Source organism: Periplaneta americana, chromosome 15 (genome assembly GCF_040183065.1).
Source record: "Periplaneta americana isolate PAMFEO1 chromosome 15, P.americana_PAMFEO1_priV1, whole genome shotgun sequence".
Taxonomy (NCBI): domain Eukaryota; kingdom Metazoa; phylum Arthropoda; class Insecta; order Blattodea; family Blattidae; genus Periplaneta; species Periplaneta americana.
In genome coordinates this window covers 133,075,118-133,099,053 of record NC_091131.1, presented here as the reverse complement: position 1 = coordinate 133,099,053, position 23,936 = coordinate 133,075,118, and the positions used below count along the sequence as shown (strand labels likewise).

At 34.4% G+C, this 23,936-nt stretch overlaps 1 protein-coding gene across 1 annotated transcript in view; it reads right to left on the bottom strand.

Annotated features, from left to right (window-relative positions):
- Nucleotides 1–23,936, bottom strand: part of Ent1 (Equilibrative nucleoside transporter 1) — an 81,806-nt gene that overhangs the window by 1,715 nt on the left and 56,155 nt on the right. Inside the window, exons 7-11 of the mRNA XM_069848163.1 lie at nt 23,174–23,406; nt 19,328–19,453; nt 17,907–18,021; nt 9,414–9,499; nt 1,218–1,417 (exon numbers count right to left, since the gene is read on the bottom strand). Coding sequence (XP_069704264.1) covers nt 1,218–1,417; nt 9,414–9,499; nt 17,907–18,021; nt 19,328–19,453; nt 23,174–23,406 — 760 coding nt within the window. The remainder of the gene's footprint in view (nt 1–1,217; nt 1,418–9,413; nt 9,500–17,906; nt 18,022–19,327; nt 19,454–23,173; nt 23,407–23,936) is intronic.

Genomic DNA, 23,936 nt, shown 5'->3' with positions numbered 1-23,936 from the left:
GAAAAAGGAAACCTGACACTGTCAGCAAATTCTTCAAGACTGCAACACGTATGTATTGGTGTATTTAAACTACATCTTTCTAGCTTCCCTGAAGTACCTAACTGCTTTTATAAAATTAACCACAATGCAAACTGATGATTACTAACACTACAAACATGCATTTTCATAAGTTTTTCTTTCTTATAGCAATATGCAGATAACTCCCAATGTGTGCTACATTTCTATATGCACTAAATTACGAAGCTTTGCCATGAACTTGCGTTTCATTTGTGTGTGTATTATGAAAATAATACGAAACATGTTTCCCATTGAATACCACGGAATCAATTTAATTTTCCATAACATCGACTATACTGACTGTACACTGTCAAACACATCTTACTCCTTCAGTCATTATACTACTGAAATATATACAAATTAGTTCTAGCAAATAATTACCGTTCTCTCCTGGAGGTTTTCCTGTATAAAAATATAGCAACAGTATACAATTGAAATAAAAAAGCTTCTGGTTACTGTATGAAATAACTTTTGAAGAAAAAAAAAAACTTTAATGGAAAGAATTCCATCTCCTTACATTAATGATACCAATTTTAGTAATTTTATGCAAAGTGTAAGTTCTATGAACTCAGTAGTAACACTTCCACTACTCCAAAATTGTCTGTCTTGTGTATTGGAAGTAGGGTTCCTGAAGCATGAAAGAAAATTCTGACAGGAAATAGAGATGAGTACACAGTAATCACTCATTGTGGAAGCAACTTGTCTAATGTTAGTGGCATAAATAAAACATCCTAGTAGCTTAAACGCAAAGAGGTGGAAAACTCACACACCAGCTTAGTCCTATACAATTCCAAAGAATGACTAGACTGAAAAGCTATTAAATGAAACAAATTCATTAAAGTACATTTTATTGGAAGATTCATTCATTATTCAAATGGATAGTTCATCAGCATTTCAAATCAAAGATCAGAATCTGTAAAGTGTAACATATCTCCAATGGACAAAATGTTGGAAGGTTATCTGGGGTTCTTCCATTTCCCAGACTATCATTCTATTAACCGATTGGCATTACAATAATATACAAAAAATATGTTCGGGTTTGCCAACTAGAAAACAACACAAAGCGGGCAAAATATACTAGGCACATATAAATCTAGCTAAATTTTTATAATGGAAAGCAACACAAAAAACCTAAAATATTAATTATTATTAATACTTACTTCGGTACACATATGAGTGTTATGTTTGCCAAGTAACCATTGGACAATGCAAACAATATAATGATGAGAATGTAGTAGAGATCAGAATTAATGATCACTGGCAAGTGGTTACGCGGTTGTGCATTGCACAACAGTAGAAGAGGAATAAATGCAACTCGTAGCACACTCAGAAGAGCCACCACCCAACCTTTGCTCCTGGGCTACAAGAAAAGTCAGTAAATTAAAGGCAAAGTTCAAATAATTAGATTCATTAATAAAAACTTTAACAATAAAAGGAGCTCAGACATGCTATTAAGAATTAGCCTATATCAATGTAAGAATTAGTCGAAGGTATGATTTTATGATTTTCATTAATTTAATTTCTAATTCCACTTCAAAATTATGATTGATATGTAATTTTAATAAGCAACTAAAATTATATGACACGAAAAGCACGAAAAACGATAGATTGCCAAAGAGAATACTTGGAATGGGTTCCACCTAGTAGGAAAAGTAGAGAATGACTGAAGATTACATGGAAGGATGAATTTTCAGCAGCATGTGGGAGAAAGAACTGAAGGATAGGGACTGGAACAGCAGGGAACTTTGGAGAAAAGCGACAAAACTTTAACTGAATGCAGGAACATGTTATTAACATTGTAAAACCAGATTCATAATAATAATAATAATAATAATAATAATAATAATAATAATAATAATAATAATAATAATAATGATAATAATAATAATAATAATAGTAATAATAATAATAATAATAATAATAATAATAATAATAATAATAAAACAGCAGTAGCAATTTTATTGACGATTATACACCACATTAGAAATCAAATATTCGTGAAGTAGGTATTAACATTGGGCAAAGCAAGTTTTATTAAAGTATTCACAGATACAGACAATCAAGCTATTATATCAGGCAACTCTATTACCTATAAGAGGACATCATGTATTAAATACCATAATGCAATATGGTAACTTCAGAATGCTCAAAGAAAAGTTATGGAATACTGTCACTATGATGTAAATTAATTATAACCACTATGCATTTATAAGCTGTTTTCTTTCATGTAATGATTAAATTGCTATAAATAATAAATCTAAAGAATTAAATTACAAATATAATAATAAATTAAGCTTCCCTTATGAAAAGGTTGCTAGATTTGACAAAGCGTATTACATATAATTTGGAAACACACCTAAGAGGTAAAATGATTTACATTTGAAATAGTTAGGGAATCGAATATACAAAAGTCAGAAAAATTTACACCTAAGTAGCGTTTGTACTCATTTACAGTTAAGAAAGGGATAGCAGTATCATCAGATATGTTAGAATGATTTGAATGACATATACCACGAGAAAAATAATAGTACGGATTTATTGGCATTGATATCTAAACCAATCAATAGCCATTGGTTAAGATAACTTGAAATTTTCATTATCACTTCCATACAAGTGATTTCTCAATATCTGAACCGATCCTTTGAGGGCACTAATGGCTATTTCCTCCACAATGTGTGTATCAGAATTTCAAGAATATTGTATTACTTACTGAAGGAGAAAATCCACATTAAAATTTCGTAATAAAATAGCAAATTCTAGACCTACATAAAACTCCTGCTTCGATGAAGGTATAAAAAGAGAAAGTAGATTACAGAAATGGAAATGTGATTTTAAGACGCACATTTGGAATTACAGTAATATATTAAAAAATGAAGATATATCGTAAATGAGTCAATTAAAATACAGTAAAACTTCTTTTATACATTCCACACTTATTCGTTTTTTCTGAGGTCCCAGCAAAATTCCTATACTTTCCATGTTAATTTCTTTCAGATATACAAAATGTCATTTATACTTTCTAAACCAATTGTGCTCGACATTAGGTTTACTGTGAAAATGTAAAAATGTGAAAATACAGTACATATCCAGTGTTAAGATGATGCAGCCCACTTTGAAATTCGTCTCTATGTCTGTAAGATCCGGAAGTCCACAAAACTATATCATCTGCAAAGAGTGCTGTTTCCATGTTTGGTTCCTCTAATAGGGAGGGTAAGTCATTTATATAAATATTGAATAAAGTTGTGCTGAGGACAGCGCCCTGAGGTAGTCCTCGATATGTTTGTCTGTAACTAGAAAGTGAGTTATTGAATTTAGTGGCAATGAATCTTTGACTAAGGAATTCTGATATCCATCTGAACACATTGCTGGAGATACCTAATTTCTGGAGTTTTAGTAATAATTTATTTCTCCAAACAGAGTCATATGCTAACTGAAAGTCAATAAATATTGCCAAGGTATCTTCTTTCTTGTTAAAACTATCTTTTATTTCTTGGTCAAGGCGTATGACTTGTTCATTGGTAGAGTGTAGTTGTCGAAAGCCGGCTTGTCTTGGTGATAAAAGATTTTGGAATTCTAAATACCAAGTTAATCTGTTGGAGATCATGGACTCCATTCAAAATTCTGCTCTTAAAGCTCTAAATCAACTACATGAATGGAATACATCAAATTTGATGACACTCAATTTAAAAAAAAAGTAACTACCAAATATTTTCACTTGGTAAAAAAGAAAGAGAATTCAATATCCAATACAATGGCCTACACCTTCCTAGGACTTATGAATCCAAATATCTTGGAGTTATTTTCGATAGTAAGTTAACATGGAGCAACCATTTGAAATACATTTCTGAAAAAGCTCGTAAAAGATTCTCCCTTCTAAAAAGACTAGCAGGAAAGAAATGGGGGTGCTTTAGGAATACTTTGAACACTACATACAAAATGTTTATACAGCCAGTGTTGACATACTGCGGAGAAATTTTAATTACTTCACCTTTCATAAACGAAATAGAATATGTTCAAAACAAAGCTCTCAGACTCATTACTGGTGGAATCAAAACAACTCCAATAGATTCTATGAGATTCCTCACTAATATTAACAGCATCAAAATGACAATAGAAGAAAAAGCACTGATTCAATATGAAAAACTTATCAGATTACCAGGAAACAACTGGCATTCGTACAGTCCTCTCTGTAGATTGAAAACTCAAAAAAGTTTCATATCCATTGTCCAAGAATTAAAACAGAAAATCAATATCCCGAATTTAAAAGAAAACCTACAAATTACACCAAACCCTTTAACTCTATTAAATATAGAATATAATCTAAATTTAACAGAAGAAATACTCAAATCAGAAGTAAACACTGAAATACTAAAACAATTGTCTTTAGAGACAATTAATATTAGGTACCCTCCACAAAACTGGCTTCATTTATACACTGACGGATCCTTGATCTCCAGAGAACAAGGTGCCGGTGCAGGTGTTACGTGCTGTCTCTTCTCACTTTATAGATCTCTTGGGTATGGAACAACAAGTTTTGATGGAGAAATCATTGCAATAAGTGAAAGTCTCAGGAATCTTCTATGCCACATCAATAAATTTAAAAATGCAGTTATATTGTCAGACTCCAAAGCAGCTATTCTATCAATAGTCTCTAAACACACACTTTCATCTCAAACAGCAGGAATAACTAAAATGCTCTCTCAATTAATATCACTCAATAAAAGAATTGTATTCCAATGGATATCATCCCATTGTGGAATCCTGGGAAACGAGAATGCGGATGCTTTAGCAAAGAAGGGCAGCACTGCTATTTACAGACCTGTTACTAAATCTACGTATTACTCTGTGAAAAGATTTATTAAATCTACATACTTAGACTTCAACAAACAAAATTAGATAACACAATCCCAAGGGAAAAAATAGAACTCTCTGCATCAAAATCCACAGTTAATTCCCGATTTACCACGAAAATCGTCTGTAGCTGCATTTAGATTGGCAACAGGCCATGATTGTTTGGCCAAACACCTGCATAGAATTGGAATATATCAGTCCCCTAACTGCCCACTGTGCAACTCAAACCAAGAAATGGATTCGGAACACCTCAAAATCTGTGCTTCAGTGGCTGGCCATGATAATATCTTTGAAAAATATTGGAGTGCAAGAGGTCAAATGGCTTTATTTTCAAACGCCTGGCATTAGAAAACAACAACAACTTTGAAATTCGTGATAATTCTAAGTTGCCCATGCTTGCTTCCAACAATCTTGTGTCCTTGACCCTTACTGCTTTAGAAACAGTGACATGTTTTGTAACACATCATGAAGTAAATCAGGGGTCGAAAACCTACGGCCCACAAAGCCATCTCATGCCTCCCGCTAAGCCTGAACTGTTTTAGTCATGATATACTGAATAAAACTAGCACAACAAAACACATTTAAAAAAAGGTCGGATACAGAAACTGGTAAATCTAATATGGTTAACGTGTTTCAGTGTTTATTGTATGCATGCAACAACCTCTGCTACTGAGCAGTATTCTCCAGCCCCTTCGCTGCTTCATTTCCTTTGCCACTGAATGGCATGGCATTGTCTTTCGCATTTCATAACCTTGGACAGGATCAGACGTGCAGCAACATGTCTGTTGTTCTTTGAGTGGCTCGTATATTGCTGTGTCTTTTGATAAGGTGCACTATGGTTATCGCAAACATTAAGTGAACTTTAATTATTTAAAAATTATTATCGGAAATGTTGCAATGTGCAATGACTATAACAGTACAAATTGTTGCATTTGAAAGTTAATTATTCGTTTCAGGTTGTGAAAAGTTGGTGATTTTTTCACGCTGGTTTCAACGTGGCCTTTAGATTTCCTTAATAATAATGTCTCTGTCAAAACCTTCTAAGAAGAGGAAAATAAAGACAAGTGCAGGGCCTTTAATGAACAATGGATATCAAAATACTATTTTATGAAAAATAGGGATAAGGTGATGTGTTTAATTTTTGGAAAAAGTGTATCTGTTGTTAAAGAATACAATTTGAGGAAACATTACGAAAGTCTGCATATGAAAAAGTATTCGTCTCTTTAGGTGGACCTCGTCAGACCAAAATCTTAACATCAAAAACGAATTTGATGTCACAACAAATTATTATTAAAAGGAAAGAAAATGAAAATGTGCTGCTGTGCAAGCCAGTTAACAAGCATGTCCAAGAAAGTTAGCAAGTCTGCCAGAACAGTAATGCGAAGAAGAGAGGACATAAGTGAGAAATTTAAATCTATGCTAACAAAAAGTGCTAATAAGTTTACTTTTTTTCTCTAGCTATGGATGAAAGTGACGATGTTTATGACACTGCATGTTTCTCATCTTCATAAGAGGTATTGATCATAACTTTGTAATAACCCATGAGTTGGCAGCTCTTCAAGAGTTTGAAAGGTACAATTAAGTCAGAAGATTTGTTTGAAAAAGTGTGCGATACTGTCAAAGAAATGAAACTGGACTAGGACAAATTAAAAAAATGTAACCTCTGATGGAACTTGAAATATGATAGGAAACATGGGCTCATTGCTAAAATCACACAAGAAGTTTTGAGTGTTGTTCTGATCCTCCACTGTCTATTCACTGTATTATCCTCCAACAATCACTTTGCAGTAAAATTTTGAAGTGGGATTATGTGATGAGTTTGGTTGTGAAATCTGTGAACTTTATAAGAAGTCATGGACTTTATCATCAGCAATTTCAGGAGTTTTTGGCAGAGCTAGATAGTGAATATGTAGATGCTGGCTTAGCCACGAAAAGGTTCCGAAAGATTTTTCAACTTGCATTAGGAAATAGAATCCTTTTTTATTGAAAAAAGATATGCCCTTGGAAGAACTTTCAGATTTAGGGTAGATATGTGACTTGGCATTTTTAGTAAACATGACTCGCCACTTGAACGACTTAAATTTAAAACTACAGAGAAATAGTAAATTTATAAGTGATATATACCTAGATGTAAAAGCATTTGAAACAAATTGAAAATTTTTAAAGACCAAGTCTAGAAGAAATTTTTGCTAATTTTCCGTCTTTTAAGAGTATTTCTATCGAATTTAAAGATGAAGACCATGATTTTCCTGTTGACAAATGTGTTCGTGCAATAGAACTGATTCTAAGTGAGTTTAATGTGCGATTTGTCGAATTTCATGATTGTGCAATGAGATCCGATTGTTTCAAAATCTTTTTGAAGTGGATGTTCTAAAAGTTACAGAAAATTTACAAATGAGGTAATTGAATTACAAGCAAATGATGCATTGAAAGACTCATTCCAGAATAATGATACTGTTGTATTTTACACCAGTCTTTTACAGTTCTTTCCCGAACTAAAAAAGTTTGCGGCTGGCATGTTGACTGTCTTCGGCAGCACTTACACATGCAAGAAAACGTTTTCCCACATGAAAAGCATTAAGTCTGTGATGCGATCGAGACTTACAGACGAGCATTTAATCAGCTTTTAAGAAAGTGTGTAACTAACATCAAAGTTGATATTGTTAAGCTGGCATCCAAGATGTAAGCCCAAGCATTGCACTGATTGCACTATCCAAATTGAACTATTCTTACTTTTTTTTAAACTGTAACTGTAACTAATAAGTGTAATTAATGACTTTTGCTTACCAACAATAACTGTAAAAGCCTATTTTTCTACATACAGTGTGTTGTGTTTATTTTCTTCTTAATTCAATTTCGTAAAATTTTCTGGATTGGAGTTTGAAATGTAATATATCAATCAGCTTTGGTTCTAAGCAGCTAAGATTTCCTACAAATGTTCTTACATTCTTGAAGAATACGTGTTATAAATTTAAGTACTATATTATAGAACACTAAAAGGTAGCTTAACTACGAAGTTCTAAATTTCTCTTGTAAAAATTTTTACTAACTTCCCGCATAGTCTTCAAATGCTATTTCTGATGTTATTAAATGCAATTTCAGTTATGGGTGAATATTCTGAAATGGGTAAATGTATGTCCCGGTTGATTTAAGAAGCTTCTTGAAAATGTTAACTGATTACTTTTGCGTTTAATTAACTAACTCTCACATGTTTTAGTTGGAAACAAAGTATAAAAGGATTCATTTTAAAATTTATAATTAAAAAATAATGTCCAAACGTCAAAATGTAACTATGGTCCCTATGTCCCCAACTACATTTTACTCTGTTTTACCAAGTTTTTTCTCGGAATGTTTCGATTTGATTTTATTTCCTCTGCCAAGATTATAAAAATAAATAGTTAAAATACTTTTGAAAGACAGGAATTGTTGTTTGTTTAATCCTAAAAGGACACAACTTTAACGTAAAGTTTGTCCCCAAAAATTTCGTAACGCCGGTCCCTCGAAATAAAAGAGCTACACAAAAGACAATTTTGCTTCATGTGGTAAATTTTAACGGTTGGTAGTGATGAGAGGTCAACATGGCGCCAGTTGAAAAACTTTTCGTCCATTATCGTAATTTATTTTATTGAAAAATACAAAAATCATCACTGATGACTGAATGTTATGTTTTCTATTGGTAACACTGGTCCCAGGTGGTATTAAATATAGTTTGTATATACTAAACTTTCGTAGTATATGCAAAACATTACAATGTTCGTCGACTAAAAAATCTAACCTCCATGATATTTTTAACGATTTATTTTGTCAGAACTATTGCGGAAATTATACTAATTTGTAACAACGTCCCAGAAATTATACTAATTTGTAACAACGTCCCTGTAACATCGGTCCCTTTATTGTGGGACGAGGTTTCATTTAACATACAATTATTAAATACCGGTGTATAAAGTAACTTCGAATATTATTTCATGTGATTATTTATAGGAAAGAAAAAAAAAAGTCTGATGATGAAAGCAGGAAATATGAAAGGGAGAAGATACGTAGGCAGAGGGCAAATATGACTGAAGAGGAGTTGCAGAAAAAAAGGGACTATGGCAAAGAATATAAAAAAAAGAAAGAAAATAGTAGATATGACTGATCGTGAAAAAAGAAATGTTCGAAGACAAATGAAATCTGAATTACAGAAGTTTAGAAGATACGGTACCTTAAACAATGGGCTGTAAGGGAAAGATAACACCAATCCCTTGGCTTTTTTTTTTTAATTAGAAAATCTCACATAAAAATTTTTTTTAAGCTTAAGTGATACCAGAATCTTCAATAATAGGAGCAAATATAACCAATGTGAAAAAAAAGTACACAATTTAATATATTTTTTCCAGTTTTGTTATTCATATTTGCCCATTTCAGAATATTCACCCTTATACGTTTTTCTTGCTTTATGCGTTTTTTTCTTCAGACTCCCATAAAACATATAAATGAAGTTTTACTGTATTTAGTGAACTCACCCTTTGAAGCAGCCCTGCAAGAATCCTTCCTACGTAGTCACAAGTACTAAATATTAAATATCCGACAACAGGAACAAAATACACATCTGAAAAGCAATACCATAAAGATTAACAAATCATCAGTAACCTATTCTATAACAGTATTCAGAATATCCCATTAATCACTAGAGATTTAAAGATGCTATATACTAAAAGTTATTGTACATTCTTTTAAGTCACATACCGTATATAATTATGTAATCACTCAAAAAAGAAAATTGTAAAGGAAAAGTGACTACAAAAAGTCAAGTCAGGACACATTGAAGATCCTGGAAGTAGGCTTATGCTTGTCCATTAAGCAAGAAGCCTCACAGAAAAGACAAACAACACTTCTGTATAGAGACCGAGCACTGCCTTGTTTTCTATTATAGGTTTAAGGTAGGCACTCACTTACCAGAATGGATTTTTGTTAGGAGCATTCGAATTTTTATTCTTTGCACTATTTAAATTGATCATCACCCACTTGGCCATAATGCCTCTGTCTGCATGACACGATTCTGTCCAGAAAAAATCTAGATAGGCCTAGATTTTCATATGGGCCAAGATCAAATAAAGAGTCATATTATAGTACAGTAAAATTTCATACCATGTTCATCCTCCTCCAGTCTTGACACTGAATTGCTAGCTATTGATGCTGCTCTTCAGTGTGTTACTCAAATTTCTGAAAAATCTATTTGCATACTTACCAACTCCAAGGGGGCTATATTTAATATAATTAAATATGTACCAAACCTGTATGCACATAGAATTATTCCAATTCAGAAACAACTAAGTAAACTAAAAGAACTCCAAAAGGAAATAACATTTCAATGGATACCTAGCCACTGTGGTATACCTGGAAACGAGAAAGTCGATAATATTGCAAAACAGGCAACATATTTGCAACCAAGACCTCTTCCAGTGATATCTCTATCCAGTGCTTTTGCTTCAGTGAAGTCTCATTTTACAAACCTATGGATCAACAATTGGCTCTCTTCTAACAAAGGAAAAATTTTACAGTCTGTACAAAAGAAACCAAATGATCTGGAAATGTAAAAAAAACTTGCCCAGACATGTTCAAACATTTTTAACAAGAGCCAGAACAGGTCACATTGTCACTCAATTGTACCTACACCGATTTCACATTTCCGATAATCCTACTTGTCTGTGGTGTAATAATCATGATGAAGATCTGGAACACATTCTTCTATATTGTCCATCCATAAACCACAAAAGAGGTAAATTAAAATCATCAGTACCAGTTGCAGAAGACACAGCCCTACAGTATTATATTGACTACACCCCAACTCTGGCTACTAGCAACAGGCATCTATAATGGACACCGATCAAAATACTCCTCACTTCTCGTGAAAAACAACAACTGAATAGACTATAGTGGACTTTATGTTGTCAGCAAACAGCTGGATACATTAAGAAGATCGATAATACAGTAAAACCCCTTTAAAGCTGACCACTGAAATTTTTTCATAAAAACGGTCATCTGGAGGGGTGATCTTCTTAAAGGGAGTTCAAAATAAAAATTAAATAAATATGACTGTCTCAAAAATGTGGGCTGTGGCTGTATCAATTCAATAAAGAAACATTATACTGTAGCCTATACAAAAATGAACAATAATTGTGTTTTATTAAATCCTATTAAAATACTGTAGTTAAAGTTTTTGAGGTAAGGGGAAATTTCCTCTGTAAATAATAAATAATTGGTTCTTCCTTTTCTCCACATAGATTTGCACAAAGATCGATTGTCAATCATCTTTGTTTAGCCATTTTCCCACCCTTGCACTGTTCACCCTTTACTATGAGTGTTTTATTGGAAACAGTTTTGAAAAAGAGTCCTGCTTCATCCATATTGAAAATGTCACAATCACAATAGCCACTAGTAATCTGCGAAACTGTTATTTTCCACTTAACAACAGTGTCTTCTTTCACTTCAGTACTTACTCCGCAAATCACCCGAAAAATAATGTTGTGTCACACATGAAATCTGTTCAGCCATCTATTACTGGCATTGAAATTATCGATGCCGAGATCAGAAATAAATTTTTGCACTCTTTCTTGGAGACTTGTTCTTCTTATTGTTAGCCGTTTAGCATGTGCTCGTTTGAATCATTCAGAAACGTTACTAACATTTTGGAATGGCTGCCACTGTTTTTTATCTTTTTATTCGCATTTTCTCTCATTCCTTCATGTATCGATCGCAATTAGCAAGAATGCTCTGAATTTGCCTTTTGCCACAGTGGAATTGATTCGTTAATTGCCACTGGGACTTTTCTTTACCACTTTCTGTTATAATAAAAATACGCTCTTGCAACAAAAAACACACAATTTTCTTTTATGTGAATTCGCCATAATGACTCAACTAGATATAAGTTACTTCTCGGGAAAAATCACAATTGAAGTGGTGTGCTGCCTTGCAGTTATGTAGGTCTAACTGTTCCTTCTGTACCTGCGTCAAGATCTCCTTACAATAGCACTGGTCAGTGCATAGGAAATAATTACCACACACAGCTGTGGAGGTAGCTTACCATTGCCGAAATACTGTATCGTTAGGTAGTATATGACCATGGCTGGCAATGATCTTTACAATTACAGCTATGGAAATTTAATTTTAAGCTGGTAATATTACAGTGCTGAGCATTTTGCATGCATTGCAGTCGTTCTTTTTTAAGTGGGTTATTTTACAATGCTGTATCAACATCTCAGGTTATTTAGTGTCTGAATGAAATGAAAGTGATAATGCCGTGAAATGAGTTCGGGGTCCAGCATCGATAGTTAGTCAGCATTTGCTCATATTGAGTTGAGGGAAAACCCCGGAAAAACCTAACTTAACCTGACTGGGATTTGAACCCGGGCCACCTGGTTTCGTGGTCAATGCACTAACTGTTACTCCACAGGTGTGGACCATTGCTGTCGTATTAGAGGGGGGGAATTGTTATTTTACTAACCAAAATCGTGATTGTTGGCCGGAGAAAGAGGTGGTCACCTTAAAGGGGGTAAAAATACATTGGTCTTATGGGTATATACTAGTAGTCAGAAAGTATAGGAACTTCGGGTGGCAATGCCATGCTCTATAGGCATCTTCTCTGCCTTGTCCATGTGTGGTATGTGACCTGCTCTCCAGGATATAGACTCAGTGTGGCTGCGCATGAGAATGGAAAAGACTAACGTAGCCGGAAACCAATCGAAATGAAGTGCAGTTTTCTGCTTTGTTTAGTGAAGACTGTATAATACAGTGTAGTGAAGACGTGTAGATATACGTGGTAAAATGAGCTTGAAGAAGGAGAGAGGTAACATTAAATTTTGTGTTAAACTCGGTAAAACATTTACTGAGGCTTTGGTACTCATGCGCAAAGCATATGAAGAAGAAGCAATGTCTCGGACCAGAGTGTATGAGTGGCACAAGCGCTTCACAGGTGGCCATCTTTCAATGGATGATGATCCACATTCAGGAAGGCCCAGGTCGGCAAGAAATGATAGCTCAAGTTGCACAAGAAATCAGACGAGACCGCAGACAGTCAATAGATGATATGGCTACCGTACTTTGTTAGGCATTTCGCATGGTTCTGTGCAGTCCATTCTCCACAATGATTTGAAAATGCAACGTGTGTGAGCACATTGTTCCAAGAAGCCAAACAGATGAGCAGCGGAAAGAGCGGCAACTGGTTAGTGGAGACCTGATTGACAGGGTGGACCTGGATCCAACTCTCTTGCACAGAGTGATCACAGGTGACAAGACATGGTGTTTCTTTTATGACCCGCAGCCAAAGCAGCAGTCTTCAACGGGGAAATCTCCCAGCTCACCATAGCAAAAGAGATTCTGTGCCAACCGAACAAAAGGGAAAGTAATGCTTGAAGTGTTCTTCGATATCCAGAGTCTCGTACATTTCGAGTTTATTCCTGAGGGTCAAACTGTCAGTAAGGAAGCATATGTTGCAATTCTTCGGCGTCTTCGTGATGCAGTTCGACGAAGAGGACCCAACTTGTGACAAGGACAGAATTGGGTTCTCCATCATGACAATGCCTGAGCACATCGGTTGCTCTTGGTGAGCGAATTCCTCGCACAACACAAAATACTTGTCTTTCCACAGCCACTATATTCTCCAGATCTTGCTCCAGCAGATTTCTACCTATTTCCAAAGATCAAATCCCTACTCAAGGGACAGCAGTTTGCATCAGCCGAAGAGGTGAAAATTCATGCAACAAGTGCTCTGCGAGAAGTGACCAAAAATGGGCTGCGGGAATGTTTCGAGAAGTGGTAGGGACTAGTGTCCTACAATGTTCGAACATGTGAGTGGCAACCAAGACATCATAAACTTCGTCTTATTTCGCATGAAAAACTAATTGCAAGATCTATGTTAAAATCCTTAAGCAGTTAAAACATGAAGGGATGGGAGTGAAAGCGAATATTTTTATAACAAGGTGGAACAAATACGATAGGCCTCCATCTGCAGAGCGAACATCGGCAAATCTCGAACTTCGCCATACTCGACAAACTTGAACCGAACATAGCGTGTATAATGCACGATGTTAGCTGGCAAAAGTGTGTCACTGCCCAGGGAGTGCATTTTGAAGGCAGTGTTGTGTAAATGATTATATGCCATCTGCAACAAAGTTATCTACACATGTTCGCACTGAGTGTATATGCCTGGAGAGTAGGTGACATAACACATGGACAAGGCAGAGAAGTTGCCTGTAGAGCATGGCATTACCATCCAAAGTTCCGGTACTTTCTGACTCTACTAGTATTTATTTAATTATTTAATCTGGCGGAGTTAAGGACATCAGGCCTTCTCTACCACACCACCAGAATACAATAGACATATACAAGAAACAAATGCAGAGAGAAGAAGCAAATAAGAAATAGAAATAAAATTACAGATATAAATACAAAAAGCACAAATGAAAAAAGATTGAGAAATAATAAAAAATATATATGTATACTAGTAAAAATATAAGATCACAATGAGCACAAAAGGTACTAATACAGTATACTGTCTACCTAATATATTAGTGATTAAGAAAAATGATTAAATATCTAGAAATAAGTAGCTGACTGTGCAAATATAAAGCAGAACAAAACAGTAACAATTTCGAAACATTTGCAATAAGTTAGACTACTCAGTTTACTGCATTGCACTCTACGCAGTAAGAAAATGCTTAATGAGTTTGTTTTTGAACACTGTTAAATTCCGACAGTGTCTGATATCAATGGATAGGGTATTCCATAAGTGCAATAGCGAGATTGTGTATGATGATGAATACAATGATGTCTTATGTGTTGGTATGGCTAGTATGCAGTTATTTTGCTTGTGTGTGAAGATTTATATATTTGTTCCTAAGAAAAAAGGTTGACTTAAAGGGGTGGACATCTGGAGAGGTTTTACTGTACATCGATTGCAAAAGCCTCCAATCGCGATAATATTGAAGGCATAAATAAAATGGAAGACACGAAGCTTATTTTGTTTTTTCTTCGTCCACAGGTAATACTCAGAGAAATTAATTTCATTTCCAGGTTTAGTGAAGAATACTTCTTCTTCTTCTTTCTTGGCGCTATAGCTCATTGTGAACCTTGGCCTCTTCCACGATTTTCCACCAGTTGTCTCGATCCTGCGAAACTGCTTTCCAATTCCTATATCCCATCTTACATATGTCTTCCTCAACTCCATCCAGCCATCTTATTCTTGGTCGTCCACGGCTTCTTTGGCCCCCAGGATTTCCATTTAATATCCTTTTAGGAATTTCTACGTCATTCATCCGTGCCATGTGCCCAGCCCACCTTAATCTTGCTGCTTTTACTATTTTTCTAATAGGCGGATCTTTATAGATGGAATACAACTCATTATTATATCGCCTCCTCCATCTTCCTCTCTCGAATACTGGGCCAATTATTTTACGGAGTATCTTCCTCTCAAAGGCATCCAAATTTCCAGCGTCCTTTTTTGTTAGGGACCACGTCTCAGCAGCATATGCTAGTACAGGTCTTATAAGTGTTTTATAGATAGTTATCTTTGTGGTACGAGATAAAATTCTTGAGCAAAGTAATTTTCTTAAGGCGAAGTAAGCTCTATTGGCAGCCATTAACCTCTGCTTTATTTCATATGAAATATCATTAGAATGAGTAACTGTTGATCCCAGGTATTTAAACTCATCCACTCTCTCGAAGTCATATCTGCCTATTGTTATTGAGGATGGCATATTCTTGAGGTTTGCCTTTCCACAAGCCATGTATTTAGTTTTCGAGTGATTAATGGTCAATCCCATATTCCTTCCTGCCTTTTCTATATTCAAGAATGCATCTTCCATTGCCCTTCTAGATCTTGCCACTATATCTATATCATCGGCATATGCGAGTATCTGCACTGATTTATAAAATTTAGTGAAGAATACTACAAGGAAATAATGCACTTGTTCTAGAAGTAAATAGCAGCACTATCAGATGATCAATTCGGGAATGCAGACACATGATACTATTTGAAAATCATGGGTGTCAGAAATTGGAAGAATAAGGCAATTGATAAGAACCAATTGCAAGGCATTCTTAACCAGGCCAAGACTCGATCAGGGTTGTAGCACCAGGGATGATGATGATGATGATGATGATGATGATGATGAAGTGATGCTATAATAAAAATCCGAACACGCCGAACAAAATCATTCTGGTAACTGAGCGCATACCTTTAGAGCAAGAAGAATATCAGTTACTGTAGCTTACAGAAAAAGATAGCGCAAATAATTCTTTTTGTAACACGTCACATCTCCTATTAATTTTCTAAGCCATAAGCATACACAACGACTTCTAAGAGATTATGTTATTTGATATTTGTGACCATTCCAGTTTACTGTAACAAATGTGAGGTAATTTTCAGCCTCAGATAGACGATTAAGTACAAGTAAAATATATTTGAAATGGTGTAATCTGTGGCATTCTTGAGTAACCTTATGAATTAAAAATTAATGTAGGCTATACTTTTTGAGTTACTGATATTTATGTATTTTTATCACCACCAACATCATATTCTTTTACAGCATTAAGCCACACTATAGTGTCCCACAATCTTTCAAGCTTTTATCCTACTGTGCCTTTGCATTTATGATGGGTTGAAATGTTTTTCTAATACAGTAGAGCCTCTATTATCCATGGTAATGAAGGGGGTAGAGTGAACGGTTAATTGAAAAAATTGGATAATCCGTATCATAAAAGGTTTTCATAAATTAAGTGCATAATAGAGTTTCGTAACTTCCTCCGTGGTTTTTTGTTTCAGCAAGCTAGGTAGTGGATCAGAAGTTAACTAATTTGAGTCAGATTTTCAATTAAGGGTTTTTAATGGCCAATGAAACTCCTTATAATGGCTGTCTGTGAACAGATAGGAATAGTAGAGGTCTCATGTTGTAGATTTACATACTTTATACACTTTACATTGGTTTTCATTAAATTGCGCACAAATGTAATTCTCATCTCGTATTTTGATGCGAGATGAACCATAGTTTCTCTTTTCAATTATTTGCACTCCTTTCCGTAGCACAACACGTTTACTACTTTTGACACCTGTGGAAGACATTTTTAAATAGAAGTTACTCGTAGATGGTACGACCACTCAAAGAGTAGACCAGTGTGCAAGGGTAAAGGTTTGTAAAAAATAGCCCATAAAAAAATCGTACTAATATGATGTACAGTAGGCTACTTCATATTTTTTGTAGCAAAAATAAACAAGAGCAATAGAGAGAAAGGCAGTCGGATAATGCACTAATCAGTTAATAGGGTGATGGAAAATCGGGGTTCTACTGTAATAATGTTTCCATATAAGACACTTTTATCCTCTGATGGGGTAACTGCCAGCTTGAGGTCTCTGAACCTCATTTTCCCCTTCCATAATTTACAAAATATAGTATCTTGAAATATCCTGTACTTAGTGGGGCTCTATATACCGTATACAGTAGAGCATTTATGGATGATATTAGACAAGACTTCTTATCAAGCATTTCATGTCTCACAAATAACAAGTCTATAAAAGGATTACTTTATGACAGGAAGAATAACTTATCAGGCACAATGGAATGCAAGTTATACATTGCATGCATTTGAAGTTATATTCTTATTATGTAAAACCATTTGAAACTTTATGGCAATGTATTCTTTATGCAATAAAATTGTTTGTTGCTTCGTACTCACATAGTTCCTAAAGCAACTGTAATAAAAGGAAGTAGTATATGAATTCTTTCTTATCTCTTCATGAACTGTCTTTTAAATAGCATGCAGACTAACAAAATATAGAATGTTCCTAGTCATATTCAATTTTAAATGTTTGTACTAACCAATATACAAAAAATAAACGATCTGCCTTGGTAGAGTAAAATTTATTTTCAAACTGCAACCATGTGCCTCGATTAAACAAATGAAAGTAAAAGTGAAAAAGAATCCATCTGCGCTTGTATCTAAAAATATATATAAACTCTTACCATTCCAGGGTTTGTTATTGCCCTTGTCTGTTGAATTTACTAATACAGTAACTGCTGGATACATTGCTAATGTCACAACGAAAGTCATCCATACTGAGAAACCATACACCCATGTCTGAAAATATATAATTAATTTATTAAATACCATAAATTTATGCTTGAATATATTCATATACTAATTAACAGAGATTGACATTGTAGTTGTAAACCCATGGTAGAGGGGAAGAGATAGGGTTACCAGACATCCGGGACATATCTTATATTTTAACCTTCCAGCTGGTGTCCGGGGGGAATTTCAGAAAAATCTTGAATGTCCTACATTTCGAGGAACATTCATTAGCTTTAAAATGGATTGGCGACTCAAGAAAGAACGAAATTTGTTGTTATTAGGCCTATGTTTCTATTATGAACAATAATAATAATTTTAATGTTTTATTGTTAATCTAGCCATGTAGCATTACTATGATAATTATTTCAATATTTTTAACGATATTTATTTTATATCAGTAAATGTAAATAAATCTGACAACTTATTATTACCTTAACATTACACTAAATTTTTAAAGCTTCACTTGTGCAGATCTGAAGTCTGACTAGTGTAATATGTAGCTAGTCAGTGTTGTATGTAATGAAGGGGAAAGGAACTGGCCACCCTACCCCATTGTCTCCTGGCCTAGTTGCCTCGTAAGTGGTGCCTTCTTGGTATTACTTGTGAGGTTCAGACCTGTCTTCAGACAGTTGACTAAACAACAACTTGTGCAGAGAGTCATTAGTATATGTTTTGCGTAAGGAATTATTAGTTCTTCAGAGAAGTATAAGTTGAACAGTATAGTAATTATCCCAATTACTGATGAGGTTTCTTGATAGTTACTGTTTGTGTGTTTGAAGAGTTTAAGAGAATACAAAATGTACGTAAGCCTAACCTTTAGTTGCATTTAAAATTTTGATTTTTTCAACATTATCCTATAATGTCCTACAATCTGAACCATTGTGTCCTACATTTCATTAAAATAATCTGGTAACCCTAGAAAGAGAAGTGATGATAAATTTCATGTGGGACAATTTCTTAATCCTGATTGGTAATTGTTTCTTGAAACAATAATATAAATATGATTTTCAAAATGTACAGAGTTTCAGTAAATAATACATATAGTTAGCCTGGTAGCATAGTCGGTATAGCGCTCGCCTTCTGAGCTCGAGGTTGCGGGTTCAATCCCGGCCCAGGTCAATGGCATTTAAGTGTGTTTAAATGCGACAGGCTCATGTCAGTAGATTTACTGGCATGTAAAAGACCTCCTGTGGGACAAACCGGCACACCGGCGATGCTGATATAACTTCTGCAGTTGTGAGCGTTGTTAAATAAACCATATATTTTTTTAATACATATAAAATTTTATATCGAGTTGTGTGTTGATACTTGCCTTTTTAAGGATACTCTTATATGAAATTTCCCTTGGAGGAGGATTATCATTTGCTTGAATAACAGCTGGTTCATATTGCATACTGCTCACTTCCACTTTGTCAAGCATGTGGAATCTGAAAAACACCTATTAAAAGAAATAGAAAGACTCATCAATATAACCTATATTTTCTTTATAAAGAGATAATATTTAGGATGATTCTGTTGTACCAAATATTAGATTATTATGAATTCTAAAATTGAAATTTGTATGAAAAACGGACGACTTTTTTGAATATACACAAATGAATATTAATATAATTAGGAAACAGTGCAGTCTCGATTAGCGTACCACCACTGGCAGGAGTTGCTGACCTCATAGACAGCAATCAGTCAGTACGAGTTGGTTTCTCAAAGCGTTCAGTACTGTGTATCAAGTTCCTCATTACACAAACACGTCACAAAGACTGTGTTCAAACATAAAAAATCAGATATAATTAATAAACTCGACATTGATGAAAGTGTGAAAAACGTGTCAGAAGGTTAATGTACACGAAATAAAAAGTGTAAAAATAGTTCGTAGTGCAATTTGTTAATTCTGCAAAAAGATTTGAAGAATTGGGTGGAGGCCAATTAAAAAGGACGTCAACTAAAGCTCCTGCTAATTTGCAATTGGAAAACAAAGTTTATGATTGGTTTACAAAGAAACGATGTCTTGGAATACCTATCTTAGGCCCAATGATTCGTGAGAAAGGACTGGGATTAAATGAGGCATTGATAGGCGATCCTAATTTTAAAGCCAGTGAAGGCTGGTTAAATAGATTTAAATCCCGACATGGAATTCGTCAAATTTCCATACATGGTGAAAAATTAAGCTCTGATGCATCAATGATCTCAAAATTTGAAGAAGACTTAACAGAACAAATAACAAGCTGTCAGTTAATGAAAGTTCACATGTACAATTGTGATGAAATGGTGTTGTATTAGAAAGCCTTCCCTAAAAAAAAACATTGGCATCAGCTGTAGACTGGTTCAATAGATTTAAATCCCAACACGGAATTCGCCAAATTTTCACATATGGTGAAAAATTAAGCTCTGATGTATCAGTGATCTCAACATTTGAAGAAGACTTAACAGAACAAATAACAAGCTGTCAGTTAACGAAAGATCACATATACATATACCGCACTGTATTGGAAGAAGACATTGGCTTCAGCAACACACTCAACTTCAAGTAATAAATCTCAAAAAGATAGAGTTACTGTACTCGTCTGTGCCAACGCCAGTGGGAATAATTGTAGGTAAATCTAAAAGCCCAAGAGCATTAGATCATGATTCTTTTTTTCATTTGTTTCTTTTTTGTTGTTGTGGAAGTGTCCTAGTTTGTTATTACGAGTATTTTATCACTACTATTACTTATTAGTACACAAATCCTCTCTTTCGATATTATTTTCTGTAACATATTTAATATAGTCAGATGTACTGTACACAATAATAGTAGTATAAGTAAAATAATTTCGGAATATGTATGATAAGAACTTTCTTGTGTATTCCGAAGTGATACAGTGTTAAAAATTGTGTAATCAAGATGTAAAATAATTTCATTATTACTCTTATTAATTACTTACTGGCTTTTAAGGAACCCAGAGGTTCATTCCTGCCCTCACATAAGCCCGCCATTGGTCCCTATCCTGAGCAAGATTAATCCAGTCTCTATCATCATATCCCACCTCCCTTAAATCCATTTTAATATTATCTTCCCATCTACGTCTCGGCCTCCCAACTAACACGCTTATTAATTATTCAAATTATTTAATATGATTTACATATTAAATTTGTACTATCGGTAAAATAGATACCACATACAGTGAAATCTCTTATTTACCAACATCGAAGGGCCATAACAATCTGTCCACATCTGGGAGGTGCCTTTTATTGGGAGGGAGGTTCCCCAATCTAACAGTAAATTTATAATATGCATTATGTATCCCTTCATGCTTTAAATGAAATGTATTACTGTAGTTTAATTCTAAATACACTATACAGTACTACAGTACATTCTTTGCAACTCTGAACTACAGTAGATAAAACTGAAAAAGGAAAATACAGTACTGTGCCATGCAATTTTATTCTAGGTCTACAGTTATGCAGTACTGTAAACTGCATAACTATAGACCTAGAATAAAACTGCATGGCACAGTACTGTATTTTCCTTTTTCAGTTTCCAACTTAACCTTTACGTTCAGGTGCCATGTCTCTCGAAAGAGAACAACTGATTGAAGTGAAGAGAATAATCCTACCAACCCCATCATGTGTCGAATACAATTTCACGATTGCGGAAACCTTGGACCCATCAGATAGGTTAAATTTTATGACTCTGTTTATCCACTCGCTTCCAGCTAACAAGAAGTAGCCGTCTGGGCTAGTGGTAGCCTAAGAGACCCTTAAGTTATGTTTCATGTTAAGGAATTTCTGTACGGTTCTCAAAACTAAATTTTCCATTATTGTAACACATTAGGTCTTGAAATCCAAATTCTATCCGCAGTCAGGAGGTAAAGCAAACTTTAGGACTGTGAAACAGCTGTCCATGTCCGTGTCTAAGAGTGTCCATAAACGAGAGTTTACATTATCATTATTTCTATATTATTTCAGTTGGAACATAAAAATCTGTCCGTATATGAGGAGTGTCCGTATCTTGGGGGTGTCCGTAAGGAGAGGTTTCTTTTTCAAGTCATTATTTATATCACAGAAATCTCTCCTACTTCAGTAGGAGACTTTTCACCCATGCCTACAATGTTGCAGCGTGCTACACCTAACTCAGATCTGGGTTGCAGTCATTTGATGAACATTTGAATTGGAAATTACACTGTTCACATCTAATTCAGAAAATGAATGTTGTCAATTACCAAATTAGAAACCGAGATCTTGTTTGTGTCATCAAACCATTCAGTCCTTCTATTATGCTGAAGTAGGGTCGAGATCATTAAGTGGCATATGCTTCTGGGGGTCAAATCAGAAAATGAGTGATGTTTTTATTGTTCAGAAGCATATTGTGAGATGCATGGCACGTGTTGATAATCGTACATCATGTAGGAAATATTTTAAGAGTTTTAATATTTTAACAGTTTATGCTTTACATATTTTTAAGTTTATGGAATTAATACATTCTATTAAGAACCATTTTTATCGAAATAGTGATTTTCATTATTACAACACTCGTTTTAAGGATAATTTTAATAGCACACTGATTGACAAGTTTTAACAAAACGTATGTGGTCTATGGCTTAAAAATATGTTGTCTTTGTTGTTTTCTAATGCCAGGCGTTTGACAATAAAGTCATTTGACCTCTTGCACTCCAATGCTTTGCCTGATGAAATTAAAAATATGATTAATTTAAGGTATTTTAAAAGATATGTCAAAAGAATTTTAACAAACTTTTGTCCCTACAATTTAAATGAAATACATGAGGGTTTACATTGGTGCTAATTTATTGTAATTTTATCTATTTTAATTATTGTTTTTCCTTTCTTTCTTTGACAAGTCCTATGGTTTTTAACTCTTTTATGGACAATTAAAAAAAGATTCCAGGAGAGCATTCTGAGTATGCTAATCGGGACTGCACTGTATTTTCTAAAACAAAAAGTTGTAGAACACTATTAGGTGATTTTAATGCAGTTCATCTTTATCACCTTTTTTACCTTTTCGAATAATTTCAAATCATGTACACTATACAGATATATGGTAAGATTCCCATAGTGCATCCTATAGTATGTTTCTAACTAATGATCAATGTCCCTGAAACTGACACAGTTTTCAAGTACTACATAATGAGATGAGGTGAGATTTTATTTATTTGTTTATACACACCGCACGGGAAAGAATGAGATATGCAGCAAGAGAAAGGAGCAGCATTCCATTGGCCACCATAAAATAAACAAAAGCACTAATTGTAGAAGAAGCTCCAAGACACAGGGATGCAATCTCTGCCAATGCCGCAAAGATTCCTCCCAAAGCCTGACCGCTCACCACTGCTGTGATGTAGCGTGATGAGAACTTGCCAACAATGCCAAATAGACCACCCTGTAATATTGCACTTGCAACTGAAACATAAAGATAACAGAATATTTTTATCAGTAGACATACACAATGACTCGTGAATCACTTATCATCACTTCTCTTTGTTATGACTCATACGAGTTCACAAAAGATCACTCATTGACATTAAACGACCTTTCCATTCTGGATTCAACATTTTATGGAATCAGATCTTTGACTTTCAATACCACAAAAATAATTTTAAGCTGAATGTCATAAGTAGTTCTGCGTAGTTTAACCATGATTGCCAAAACAGCGAAAATCAACACACTACAAATCTAACTGCACACTATTTGTTGTATTAATTTACTGAGACAATTTAACCACACTTAATAGTAATTTTAATAATGTAGAGATGATGTTTGTAAATAGTATATATTGCCATAACTTTATAAAGTACCTTTCAAATACTAATCCTACAGAAATTTGCATTAAACAAATCTGTGTTCATGTGTGACGGGAAGGACGCCTAACGAAATACTAATAATATCACTGTTATGTAGGCCTATGTCTCTGATACTTGAACAGTTAGTGC